General features: G+C 42.2%; 1 protein-coding gene across 1 annotated transcript in view; it reads left to right on the top strand.

Moving 5' to 3' along the window:
• Positions 1-14,210, top strand: part of DNAJC11 (DnaJ heat shock protein family (Hsp40) member C11) — a 120,908-nt gene that overhangs the window by 81,104 nt on the left and 25,594 nt on the right. Inside the window, exons 5-7 of the mRNA XM_066607350.1 lie at positions 4,829-4,957; positions 6,657-6,779; positions 13,845-13,918. Of these exons, the coding sequence (XP_066463447.1) occupies positions 4,829-4,957; positions 6,657-6,779; positions 13,845-13,918 (326 nt within the window). The remainder of the gene's footprint in view (positions 1-4,828; positions 4,958-6,656; positions 6,780-13,844; positions 13,919-14,210) is intronic.

Below are 14,210 nucleotides of genomic sequence, written 5' to 3'. Positions count from 1 at the left end.
TAGTGCTCCCCCTCACCATGAAATATATGGGGCTGTCAGTGCGCCCCGGCAGCCTCTAGTGCGTGCCGAGCTGCTGGTCAGGTGATGCAGGGGCCTGTGCCACGGTGCACTGACAGTGCCATGTATTCCGAGGTGAGGAGGAGCGATGTAGCTACTAAAATCAGCTGCATAACCGCAGATGGTTCCTGATCAAAATTTGCACTTCTTCTAGTGTGGGTTTTTATACAGACATTTAGCAGAATTTCCTGCAGCAGAAATTCTTTTATCCACCCGGTGTGAACATATCCTAAGCTTTATTTACAGAAAACGGAAGGCTCCTTTATTCCAAGAAACAACTAATCTAGAAGATGTAGGGTTTTCTAGTTTCAGCTAGGTCATGTAGAGTGGCCGTTTTTGATCCGCCCAGCTCTCCAAGAATGGATATAATGACCAAACTTGACAGATGAGGTCGAACCAGTGAAATATGTTACTATGTATTCAAGGAACTCCTTAAACTAGCAGTCTTATCTGTGTGTAATGTAAAATCACTTTTACGATATAAGGGCCCTTTCAGTAAATGATATGCTGTTCTGTCGGCTTTCTAGTACCCATTCTGAAATATACAGAGGGTTTTGAAGGCCAAAAAACAATATAGGTAACATCCTTATGATAAACATCAATCCAAATGTGTTTTGGGCTGATAAATAGGCGTTTAACCGCAGACAACCTATCTGTGAACTTCACATTGCACATGTACTTGGAGTGACTCTTCCTCTATAGAAATTTGCTACTCAATATAGTCTCCATTAAAAGCGATGCATTTGTGCCACGTACCGCTCACTGTTGATGGTACGGCTTTGTTCCAGAAAATCAAGGAGAATGACGCCCTTGTCATCCCAAAAACTGGTGACCATGAGTTTCTGTGCTGAGCGCTGGCTCTTGAACGTCTTGGAGAAGAGGGGTCCTGCCATTGCATGGACTGATTCTTCGTTTCCTGCTCCTAAAGATATGCCCATGTTTCATCCCCTGTCACCAGATAGGGAAAAAAACATGTCTTAATTGGTTTTGAATGCTTCAAGCAGATGAGAGCAGATTTTCATCCTTGAAATCCATTAGTTACCAGCAAGGAAGAAAAAGATTCTGAAACACCTGTATGGAGGAAGAGTCACTCCAACTACATGTGCAATTTGAACAATCTACATCAGTTACTAAAGAAGTTCTGACCACTTTTGTATTACTTTCGGTACGACCCTCGTGTATTAGATTTTTCAGAGTAGCCCCCTTTCGCTTTATACGACAGCTTTGTTCTTTTGGCATCTGTCAGCTTCTTGAGGTAATCACTGGATATGGTTTTCAGTTATCAAGTGTACCTTGGCAAGCCTTAGTTTGTAAAGGGCAAATAAACTATCGCTTGGGAGTATATTTTCAAATAATGCACTATGACATAGTATCCAGAAAGAGAAAAATATAACTTACTTCTGAAGTTCCACACTATCGCATAGTTATAGCAAATCACCCCCAATCACTCTAAAGCCTTGGCTTGAGAAAGGAGGTGCCTATCTCTGTTAGTTCACCTCCGAAATGCATAGCAGCTTTTTGGACCAATGTATGTACACGCATTACCTTTAGCAATAAATGGCTTCATTGCTCCTGTTGGCACTTGACCTGTTTCTTGACACGTCTAGAGAGTGATTTGCTACAGAGTCAACTTCGAATAAGGGGGTAGTGAGGAGCTTTCTTCTAGCACACCCCCTCAGAAGTAAGTTATCTTTCCTTCTGGGTATTATGCCATATTGCATTATTTGAGAATATACCCCTAAGCGATGATTTCCTTTCCATTTATAATCGCCTGCGTTGTGATAACCAGGGGGCGAATCACCGGTACCCTCCATGTGGATGTCCTGAACTGGACAGGGGTTTCACCTGTTGTGTGATTCATTCAATAGACTTTGGTAAACGTGGCTTACATGTGAGGCGGTTTGCCTTTTTACCAGGGCAGTTCCACCACTTCAGGTGAGTTTATTAATTCTCAATTTTATGTGCTTCCACTGACTACTTTCATAGGAGCACTGTCCTTAAGTTTTTTGTTTTTGTTTTTTTTTAACTACATTTTGTTATAAGAGTTAATTTGTGGAATTTCTTGCCTTTTTGATGTATTTGAGACCATCAGTTGTGTTGTACGGAGTTAGCATTGGTATACCAATCCATACAGTGTTTAGGCCTATTCAACTACTGTTCTAATCCACATATGGCAAGAACCACTTAACTAAGTAAAGAGAAATGACATTTTATAATTACTTTAAGACGTGAAGGTCAGTGAATCGGGAGCATTTCAAGAACTTTGAAGGTATCCTCTATTACAGTCATGAAAATAATCAAACGCTATGATGAAACTGGCTCTCATGAGGAACTCCTCACGAAAGGAAGACGAAGTTACCTTCAGGGCTGTGGAGTCGGTGTTGTGGAGTCAGAGTCCCATTTTGGTGGAGTCGGTATAAATAATTCAATGCAGAATTTGTTGCATATTTCCTTTTTGATAGGAATTTAGGAAAGTTTTGAAATGTCCTATAACTAAATGTTCTATTCATCTAAGCCCCCATTATTCAAATATATTGATAACTAGGATGTGGAATGTAGGATGTAGCTTGATTTTATCAGAATGGTGATGAAAAGCCAGATGTTACCAATTTAGTACAGTAAATTTATCACTTAAACATGAGTCTTCTATGAAGGAGTCAGAGTTTTGACTTACTGACTCCACAGCCCTGGTTACCTCTGCTGCAAAGAATAGATTCATTAAAAATACCAGACTCAGAAACCACAAATTAACAGCACCCTGAGTAGAGCCCACTGAAACGCTTCACAGAGATCAAATACCAGAGACCTCTCAACATCAACTGTTCAGAAGAGACTGCAAGAATGAGGCCCTTATGGTCGAAATACTGCAAAGAAGGCGATACTGGGGAACGTCAACAAGAAGAGAATTGCTTGGGCCAAGAAACACAAGGAATGGACATTAGACCAGTGGAAATCTGTACTTTGGTCTGATGAGTCAAAATTTGTTATGTTTGGTTCCAACCACCATGTTTCTGTGAAATGCAAAAAAAAGGTGAGTGGGTGGTTCCCACCGTGAAGTGTGGAGGAGGTGGTGTGGGGATGTTTTGCTATTGACACTGTTGATGTATTCAAAATTCAAACAAATGAGAAGATAGATGGCGCTGTAGAGCCATTGTTCTATTACAGAGTAGCATTCCTGCAAGTCAGTGTCTGGCTAGTAGTAACAATGACTGGGAATATAAGACAAAGCCAGAGGAAAAGATAACCATATGGAGACAGACTGTTTTGGGGTTTCTGCCCTTCATCCGTATTCAGTAAGCTGCTGTCTGCGTTAGAGGCCTGTGATGTGTGTTATGAGGGGTAAAGTTCTCCTTAAAGTTTTCATGTCCTCTATATGAATCTGCAATGTAGAATCTTTAAATAAAAATAATAAAGATACCTTTTCATTGCATGGTTTTTCTTGTTTGTCTAAACTTTTGACTGGTACTGTACTTAAAAAGGTTCTGCACCTATATGTATTCTTTTTTTTTTTTTTTTAAGTCTGTACGAGACAGAAGAGCCTGGGTTGAACATTTCTGACATGCCTTTTCTCTTCTCTGAGATGTGCTAACTCTCCTGTCATCTATGCCCTGAGGACCTGACTGCTCTTATGCAGACTGGTTGCTAGGAACTTGCTGTCTGACAACACCTGTAGTTGTTAAAGAATTTGTCTGGCTACCTGACAACATCCCTTTCATAGAGCTGTGTGTAGTAAAATAATAAGTAGAGCTTATATGTACTCCACAAATCAGAGGTTGCTGCGTCACGTTCCTGAACTCCTGACAGTGTAGGACTCATACCGCTGCAGCTGCGACCTGACAACAATCACCGGGACCACAGCAGGACTGCACCGTTGACTCCCACCAGAGGTAGAGGGGTACTTCAGACATCTCTATTAAAGAGATGTTGTCTTGTCACTGGACAACACCTTAAAGGCAGACTATCCTTGGTCACCAATCTGTCACATGACTTGCAGCATTTCACAGTACAAGCTATACAAATGTGATATCAAGAAGTCTTATCCATGCTGGGGAGAAAATTCGCAACATAACATGACCTGCGGTGCAAACTTTAAATACAGGACATGTCAACTTATGTTGTGGATTTCATCTCTTCCATGAGGGGGTGAAATCTGCAACAAATTCTGCATGTAACGCATAGAGTTTTCCGCTGTGGAAATTCTGCAACAGGTGGATGAGCCCTTTGGGGTGTCCCACTAGTTGCTTTGGTGCAGCACACATCTGCTCACTGGTACTACATAGCCAATAGGACCAGTTGCACCAACAATGGGCTGACTGGCACAGGTCTGAGGTAAGATAACCCCATGTCCGGTCACTGCACAACCCTGGTGAGAACTGCGGGGCTAAAAATGTCCAGCCTTTGGGTGGAGTTTTCCTTTAATTCTAGACAATTCGAGATACAATAAGCAATATACACCAAAATATCTAGCGAGTTGCACCAAATTTATCATTTCATGCCCTACATTGTTATAGATTTGCCACTATTTGCACCCTTATGAATCTGTTTGCAGCGGGTACAGAGAGCTGCAGGAGACGTATACCGTCTTACTTACTAGTAAGTGCTCTGGTTGCCCCATAAATGTTCTCCGCTCCCTCTTGATACTTGTTAGTGTCAGGCACCAGTTCCACTCCTAAGTATGCTTTTATCCAGTGTAATCTCTGTTGTTCATACTAATTTTAAATGTATTTATTTCCCCTTATTTTCCCTCCATTTCTTATTTCTTGCCTCTCAGGGGACAATTAGCGTTGGCATAGATGCCACGGAGTTGTTTGATCGCTATGATGAAGAATTTGAAGACCTGCCAGGAAGTGGCTTTCCCCGGATTGAAATTAACCGTATGCACATCTCGCAGTCTATTGAGGTACGCCTAGCTAATTTCTCTCCATATAAAAATATATCTGAATTTGCAAGACACAGCATCCCCCACGTACCATCTAAGTGATGCTGAAGTTTTATTTTTATTTACCACAAGCTCATCTTTATTTATAAAGTAGATTCAATTATTAGCTTAGCTGCAGCATCATTTGCATGAGATGGCAGGGAACAAGGATGCAATGGATGAGGACTACAATCAAGCTCTCGCATGACCATCTAAAAGCCATGGGCACAGCGTACATAGACCACAATATTCAAAGCAGTAGGACGACTGTCGCCACAGTCGCTTACATAACTAAGCTACAGTTAAAAGGTATTCCTATTTCGTTGAGTGGTGGCGTATTGCCAACACCACCCATCCTAAAAGGAAGAGGATACTGCCTTGGTGTTGTGTTGCATTCTCTTCACTGGTTTTTTTCAATGTGCAGCGCCATGACGGGTCACCCGCTGGGCAGAGAACTACAGTGCAGTCCAAGTGAATAGGGGTACCTTCCTTTTAAGCAGGGGGGGGGTTAGAAAACTCATTTAAAACCCCATACTAGGGGATTCTGGTTTAACCGAGCAGTCACCCATTCTGGACTCTAATCTCGTGCCATAGCTGAGAATGGCTACAAAGAGCATCTTCCTCTAGAGGACCTGACCTGCCTCTGCATTACGTGTATATCCTATAGTTTTCAATAGACATGGGGGGAGATTCATTAAGGCTGGTGTTTCATGTACCAGTCCTAAATGGAAATGCATGGGATTACAATGCCACAAGTTCATTAAGGTACACAGCTTTTCATAAATTTGGCGCATCATGGGCTTTCATTAAGCTAGAAAATGTATTTTAGGCCCACTTTGAGCAGGCGCCTCTTCTTTGTTGCACATTTTCTTCTATTTTTTGGCTGAAGACTTAATAAATCTGTTGAACCAAAGGTGGTTTCTTCACCCATTTTCTTTTCACCACAAAAGTAGCAAGAAGAGGGAAAAAATTTCAAATTTTAGCGCAGATACTGCAAGCACTGCAGAATTGGACAGATTTGCACTGTTGCCCTACAGATTACAGTTGACTCCTTGGAGTCCCAGCTAAACACCCTGTTGTCAAATTAGTATCAAGGGGACCTGCCTAAGAAAAAAAAAAGGGAGATTGCCAGAAGTAAAACCCCTCTGATAAAGTCTAAAATGTGTTTGCATTTTTAGATGTTTTTTATGGTGTTCAAATAACTAGAATTTATGGAATTAGTGTGCTGGTCCCCCTGCTTTGAATACCGTGGCCTACAGGAAGTTGCAATGGATTTCTGGCAGATGCTCCTCAACTCCTTCCTATAGACTCCACTGGGCTCTGGAGATTCCTTAAAAAATTGATGGACCCTGCCAAGCCTGTGCATTATTATTTTTTTAAAGACAGAAGAATTAAGCCCAACATATTTCCCCTTGTTGCCACTCTAGACCACTCAGAGAACCGATAATTTTTGTATATACTGTAGGTGTTTCGAGCTTAGGCCACCCCAAAGGACTTTCATGCCCATTTTCCTAATAAAAAAAAAACTTGTGACCAGAGAAGTTGCCTCTAAATAAGTCCATATGTGGAATAATGAATGTTATTGTGATTGTGGTTTTTTTTTTTTTTTTTTTTTTTTTTTTTCTTTTTCTGAAATATCTATTGGCAGTTCTTCTTTTTTTTTTTCTTCCCTCACTACTAGGCTCCACTAACCGCAACCGACACGGCCATTCTCTCCGGGAGCCTCTCCACTCAAAATGGCAATGGGGGCGGATCAATAAACTTGGCTTTGAGACGAGTGACCTCGGCCAAGGGATGGGGAGAGGTAAGCACCGTGGAAAATAAACACTGAACATCTCTACATCCGCCCGAGCGAACAAACAAGAAAACGCACACACAGCACATTATGAATATAAATTGCCAAACAGGACGGAAAGGTAGTTTGCAAACTGGTGTTTATATAATTATGGCTGTCTACCATCCTGTCAGACACAAAAGGTTTTATACATCGCTGCCTCTGTGTGAAGGACAAAACTAATGGGATCTTCTTCCAGCGCTCAGCCTCTCGTGTTGTACAGCAAGCCCCGTATCTGTTTAGGTGATTAAGGGGGTATCAATTATTACCAAGGCCCCCGAGGCCACTAGTTAGTAACTTCTAGAGAAAGCGCAATATGCTAAAGTTGCCTGAGAGAAATTATCTGATCTGGGAAATCAAATCCATAAAAGCAAAGAGCTAAAAATGGCTGCAGCCTTGCAGCTTGTATTTCTCCATGCCTGCCCTCTAAATACCATCAGCTGGGGGAGCATTTATTGCCTTTGAAGTGTATTTAAAGGGACCGTTACCACCCATTTATAACCACAAATACCTTGTAATATGTTTCTGCCATTCAGAGATTTTCATTTTTGGATTTTGATCTATGGTCTGCCAATGAAAAATCGTTGGATTCTGGACTCTGCATTGAGATTTGTGTCTGCGTGGAGTGAGGGCGATACATAGCGATGAGATCAATAGTAATGTAGTATGTAAGGCCGAAAAAATACATATGTCTATCCAATTCAGCCTATAACCACTCCCCCCCCCCCCCCAATGTTAATCCAGAGGTACATAGAGAGGGGACTAGACGTCTTTTTAGAGCTCCGTGACATTACAGGGTATAGACCTTAACCAGCGGGGTCGTTGATCCGGGTCTTAGAGTCAGGTAGGAACTTTCAAACATTTATCCAAGAATTATCCTAACTGGCATTATGGAGTCGAGAAGGAATTTTTCCCCCAAAATGGGCTAAATTGGCCTCTGCCTCATTGAGGGTTTTTTGCCTTCCTCTGAATCAACAAGGGGGGTGGTGGAAACAGGCTGCACTGGATGGACATTTTGGCCTACCATACTGTATATAGATACATGTTAGATAGGATGTACATACAAGTTAGAGATCCACTGAATATACCGATTTTGGCCTGAGCAGCAGATCTTCTAACGTAGATGGCGACTTCCCGACTCCCATGATGACCAATGTTCGTGTTCAGCCCTTCGGCAGCGGCTTTCTCCCCGTTCTACATTTAGAGCATATCCATGCTTGAGCGAGTTGAGTGTGCTTGGGTTTAAGGGGGTGAGAAAGGCCGCTTTTGGCCTAACTAGCGTTAAGCCAATAACTATCCAATGTATATGAACAGTCTTAAGGTACTTTTACATGGGCCGATAGTCGCCTGAATAATCGTTCAAATGAGCGATTTCAGGCGACTGTCCACCCATATACACACTACCCCGATAGGACATTGAGCGATACGTTGGTCACTGGTCGGTCGCTAGTCGTTCTGTTTCGGCTCATTGAAATGGAACAATTGCTGATCGGTTTCTTGCTTAGTGTAAACTGTGAATAGACCCGGGTGGGCCGTAATAATTCCCGGATCGTCCGCCCCCATTCATTTGAATGACTATCGCTTTTGTGTCAAGCATAGAATGATAGTCACTGGTACGGCTGCTGGGTGCCTATACACCCAACAGTTGTACCATATGAAGGCACCTTTAGGTAAACGGGAGAAAGAGTTGGAGAGGGAAGTATAGATAACAGAGAGCTATACACACAATACACATTGAATACATATGTACATGTGTCTAAAGATTGATGCTTGGTTTATAAGCTCACACCTCCTTTACTTTCTGATTTCCCTTTTCCTTCCATTATTCCCTGGATGTGATAACCAATGACCCATCATATAAATAGCTGATTTCCTGCTTTAATGTAGCAGGTATAAAATGTGGTTTCTGGAGAATGCATTTGCAGCTAATTGCACACTCTCTCTGTAGCCAAAGGCAAACTTGCATAAAAAATTCTGTACTGCAATAAGAATCCATATACCCCCCTCCTTCTTCCCCAACAAGAGAATTAGATCTCACTGAGCATTTCCAAATGGTACAAGACGAACAAGAATGTTGTTACTGTAGTTAAAGGGAAACTAAACTTAAATAAATAATAATGATAAAAAAATTAACATTAAGTGCAACAGTATACCAGAGGCTTAAAAAAGTTCCAGGAAGTATCCCTTTCCTTATACTCCTCCAGTGCTAATACGGTAAGCAATATTCTGAGGGTAAAGGGGAGTGGCCTTAGTAAACTAGTGTCTGGCTGGGAGGAAGCTTGCTGCAAATGAAACCTCACCCTCATCGTAGTAGAGAACAGACCAGCCCCTTTTTAACTAATTCCTGCCCCTCGGCTTATCCCAAACTGAAGATGAATGGAACTAGTAGCAGAAGAAACACTGTTTTGTCTGTCAGATTTCTTCAAGACTTTCTCTGGAGCTTGCAGAAAGTCTTGCCGACTGATAAAGAGGTGTTCTCCTTCTGAGTGTTTCTCATTCATCTCAAGGTTTAGTGTCCCTTTAAGTGTTCCCAGCTCTGTCTGTAATTTTTAGTGAGTATATAAATACTGCATCTTTAACAAGCGTTTGGTACTGCTGAGACTGAAGAATGTCAGATTAACATTGAAAAGCCGATGTGAAAGTCACCCACAGTATAGAAAATGAGACTGTGGAAGCTCTTGCTCCAACTTCAAAGGCTGCGCTCAAGCAGAACTGCTGACATGGTTTAACATGAGACTCTGGAGAGCAGTCTCGAGCCACCTGTGAGACCTAAAATACAGTGGAGTGTAACCAAATGGAAATGCAAAAAAGCAGCGATTCATCCAAAGACCCTTAATTAGATTCAGAGAGGAGAAGAGTCAGTTATCAGACAGCCGGGTCTTCTCCAGAGAGACCTCTCCTCTTTTATTCCAGAGCGCCGGGCCTAGCGAAGAACCAAGTCTCTGCTGCCAAGTCAAGAGATGAGATTGAATAAGATACACCAGTTATAATTTAAGGGTTGAATGGGGCAGTGGCCCAGAGCCAGAACGCTTCCATCTAGGATGAAAGACTAAGACATTTAACTGATTACGTTATTCAGGAGCCGCGACCTTCCTGATCTGTAGGGGACGCACAGTCATGCTCTAGTTTTTTGTTTTTTTTCCCCTCCCTCATCCGACTGAAGGATGGTGGTGTCCAAAAATGAATCCTATATTGTGGGTTTTCATATGTGATGGAGCGATTCATATCAGTAATGAATTCCGTCCACTGATATCTGTAGCTAAGAGGCTTACTCTGCAATATTGTATGTAATCTCATTACAAACTATGGGTCATAATTGCATTTGCTGTCGCTTACAGCACTGCTGTCGGCAAAGTTATTATATTTTAACTATGTTATGGGTTGTCAATGTGCTGCTTTATGGTGGCGCACTGATGTAGCTGGGGTGAATTTGTCACTAAATGATAATGCCCTAGATTTCTGGACATTCCTATGTAAAGCATGAGGTGCACCAAGCGGCAAACTCTGCTCTGCTGCTGCCGAGGATGATCAGCTCTACACTGCCCTAATACAATGGAAGTGCAACTGTAGCTAGATAGTAGTTTGCAATTCTTTATCCTGGGTACATGTACAGATGTGTCCTTATCTAACGTTCCTATTGGCTTACAATGTCTTAAGATGAGTGGTGCAAGATGGGCAGCTTTAAAAATTGGCATTACTCTCTCGGAAGTTGTTCATTTTGTATGTTCTTAGATTGTCATATGGGCTTTTTTACCCATTTTTACTAATCCACATAGGCACAGAAAGTACAGTGATGTGAGAACAAGGAAAGAGCAGCTAAGGGTCCTTTTTACACGGAATGACTTAAGGATGCTTAAGAGATAATCTTTCAGTGAATTAAGGCGGGCCAGAGATCTCTTCTCCATTCACAGTAAACAGGCAGTCATTCATAGATAGACGACTGCCTGTTTACACGGGTTGATTGTCTTTTGATTTTTATGCCTGAACAAACTAAATGACAAGCGCACAAATTATCGTCCATTGTTCAGCCGCTGGCAGTGCTGAGTCTGGACAATTATCGTTCAGTTTTGCACAATCCAGCGATAAATTGAATAGTTGTTCCGTGTAAAAGAGCCTTAAATTTGGATGTAGTTTTTATACATGCCTTGTGATGGGTTCACTAAAGAGATCTTCATAATAGCTAACTGTGGTCAGAATTTCTTGTCTTCAGTTACTTGGAGAGGAGCAGCTCTGAAGCACAAACTGCTTCTCTACACAAATGACATACTGAGCATACTAGGAGACTAGATTGGTGTAATTAGTACTTTGAATCCTGCATCAACAATATAACTGGCCTGTCAGTCGGGGATGGCTCGACGTCCAGGAGAGGAGAAAGACGGAGTTGTTCTCAGCCCATATTGTACATGTAAAATGCAGAAAGTGGTAGTGCTACATCTGTATTCCGTACATCCTGGGGATCTCGTGTTATACAGCACCACATCATCCTTCAGAAGCCATTACTAGGTCAAAGGTAAAAAAAAGTACAGATCAGCTCAGACTGGTACACATTTCCCAATATCAAGATCGCTTTTCCCTGTATCTGAGGGACGCTATGTCAGCTACAGTCACGGGAAAGTACAGAACAAGGAAGGAGATTTACGAATCTACACACAGACGTTAAAAGGTGTTTTCTGATCTATTGACAGCTAAAATAAAGAAAAAACAATCCAGAGAGTAAATCTAGGACAACCATATCCTTAGTGCGATATACATATTCTATGTAAATCTATATATGAGATGCAGGCGCTTACATATTAGTGTGTAGTTTATGGAAGAGGGATTTTCTGCATGGAGTTTGTGTGTTTTTGCTTTTTTTTAAAACTTATATCACAAACATTTTATTTCTAAATCCTAAGTTAATTTTTCAAGTTATTGTAGTTATGTGTATACCTAATACAGTGTTTCCCCGAAAATAAGACTCTTATATTAAATCTTGCCCCAAAAGAGGCTGTGACTTGTTTTCGGGGGGTGTCTTATACTCACCTGGCATACGGGTCCCTCGTGTTGCAGGCTCCAGTGTAGTCCTGAACGTTGACGCAGCATTTATTCCTAGTAACGGGGCTTGAATACCCCGCCTCCAGCAAGCGATTGCTCTGATTAGTTTATCGAGCGCCGCATCAGCCATTTAGAGCCGGCGCTTGATTAACCAATCACAGCCATTCAATAAATGACATTTTTGAATTGCTTTGGTTAATCGAGCGCTGGCTCTGATTGGCTGATGCGGCGCTCGATAAACTAATCAGAGCACTCACTTGCTGGAGGCAGGGTATTCAAGCCCCACTACCAGGAAGAAATGCTCTGTTGGCGTTCAGGAGACGACAGAAGCCCAGCACGAGGGACCTGAACGCCGTCTACTAGGTGAGTATTGCTTTTTTTTTTCTTATGTAGTGTAGCTAGGGCTAAAATTAGGGTAGGGCTTATTATTGGGGAAACATGGTATGTGGAATTTTTTGAGCATGTGTGGCTGAACTCCATGTGTATTGGGGGATAGGAAGAGATATCGGTTGGTTGGCCGATAGCCATCTTATGTGTAAGGGGTAGGGAGAGACCCTAAGTGCCTGAATGTCGACACAGCATTTCTTCCTAGTAACGGTGCTTGAATACCCCGCCTCCAGCAAGCGAGTGCTCTGATTAGTTTATTGAGCGCCGCATCAGCCATTTAGAGCCGGCGCTTGATTAACCCATCATAGCCATTCATTAAATGACATTCTTGAATTGCTTTGGTTAATCGAGCGCTGGCTCTGATTGGCTGATGCGGCGCTCAATGAACCAATCGGAGCAATCGCTTGCTGGAGGCAGGGTATTCAAGCCCCACTACCAGGAAGAAATGCTGTGTTAGCATTCAGGAGATCACATGAGCCCAGCCCAGCACGAGGGACCTGAACGCCGTCTACTAGGTGAGTATAGCTCTTTTTTATTCTCATGTAGTGTAGCTAGGGCTAAAATTAGGGTAGGGCTTATTATTGGAGAAACACGGTATGTGGAATTTTTTGTGCGTGTGTGGCTGAACTCAATGTGTATTGGGGGATAGGAAGAGATATCGGTTGGTTGGCCGATAGCCATCTTATGTGTAAGGGCAGCCTTACGGTAGGGAGAGACCCAAAAGTGCCCTTTAACAATAAACGATTATTGTTCAAATATTTGTTGAATCGTACGAAAATGAATAATCGTTTAGTGGAAACATAGCCAACGATTGAATGATGAGTAATAATTTGTTGGCTTATCAATCGTCATTCCTTTAACCCTTTCCAATCCAATTTGTATTCTGGTTTTCCTAGGGGGCTTACTCTTTTTCTGACGTTATACAACGGCGCTATATGCTGGCTAAAGCCAGTACTGCATGAGGTGACACATTGGTTAGGCTCCGACAGCAGAGAAACTGGCAATATACAGTAAGAGAACCCCGACGGATGTCTTCCCACATCGGAGCCGTTTAGCCTTAAATCATAATGTCTTCAGAGGTCAGACAGTGGATTGGAAAGGGTTAATGCAGGGATAAAAATCCTCGTTGTTTGCCAATCATTTCATGTAAAGGAGAATCATTCAGTCGTTCGCAGACCCTTCCCAGGCATTTACAAGCTCCCCTGACAGACCGATGATGGACTAAACAAGCTGAACAAAAAAATGACTCAGTCATGGTATGCTCGTTCCAACGATTAATTGCTGGATGTAAGAGGACCGTGCGGCAGTACTATCTGTGCCCACATCCTTTAGAGGAAGGAGGGCAGCACTGTTTGCAGCTGCATCGTTTTTAAGCACATAATAGATTGCTTTCCCTACAAGATGACACCACATTACAGTGAAACCTAAACACAGATGGTAGTCGTTTTGCGAACAGGAGCTATAACTCTGCACCTGCCCCCAGCTATTGTAGAAGCATAAAAAAGAAATCCCATTAGCCAAAAAGGCCCACCTATTCAGGTACATGTGAAAAGAATACCTTGTAACATACAGGACAAACCATTCTGTCATTTACTCTCTCTTCTTTGTTTTCAGCTAGAGCTTGGAGCTGGTGACCTTCAGGGACCCCTGTTTGGACTTAAAATTTTTCGAAATCTCACACCAAAATGGTAATTTTATGATTTTTTTTTTCTGTTTCCCCTTTACTTAAAGAGGGTTTTGAACCACTAAAGTTATAGAGGTTAGAGGGATAGAGGTTAACTTGCTTGATTGTTGGAGGTCCAGCCTCTGGGACCCCCATAGATCTTAAGGACAGTTCTCTGGAACCTCTCCAAATAAATGCAGCAATAGCCAACATGTGCACCACCACTCCATTAATTTCATGGGACTGCCGGAGATACCGAGAGCGTGAACTTGGCAATTTTCAGAGGTCCAATTGAAATGAATGCAAGTGGTGGTGCA

Source organism: Eleutherodactylus coqui, chromosome 6 (genome assembly GCF_035609145.1).
Source record: "Eleutherodactylus coqui strain aEleCoq1 chromosome 6, aEleCoq1.hap1, whole genome shotgun sequence".
NCBI classification, from domain to species: domain Eukaryota; kingdom Metazoa; phylum Chordata; class Amphibia; order Anura; family Eleutherodactylidae; genus Eleutherodactylus; species Eleutherodactylus coqui.
This window is presented reverse-complemented; position numbering and strand designations above follow the sequence as displayed.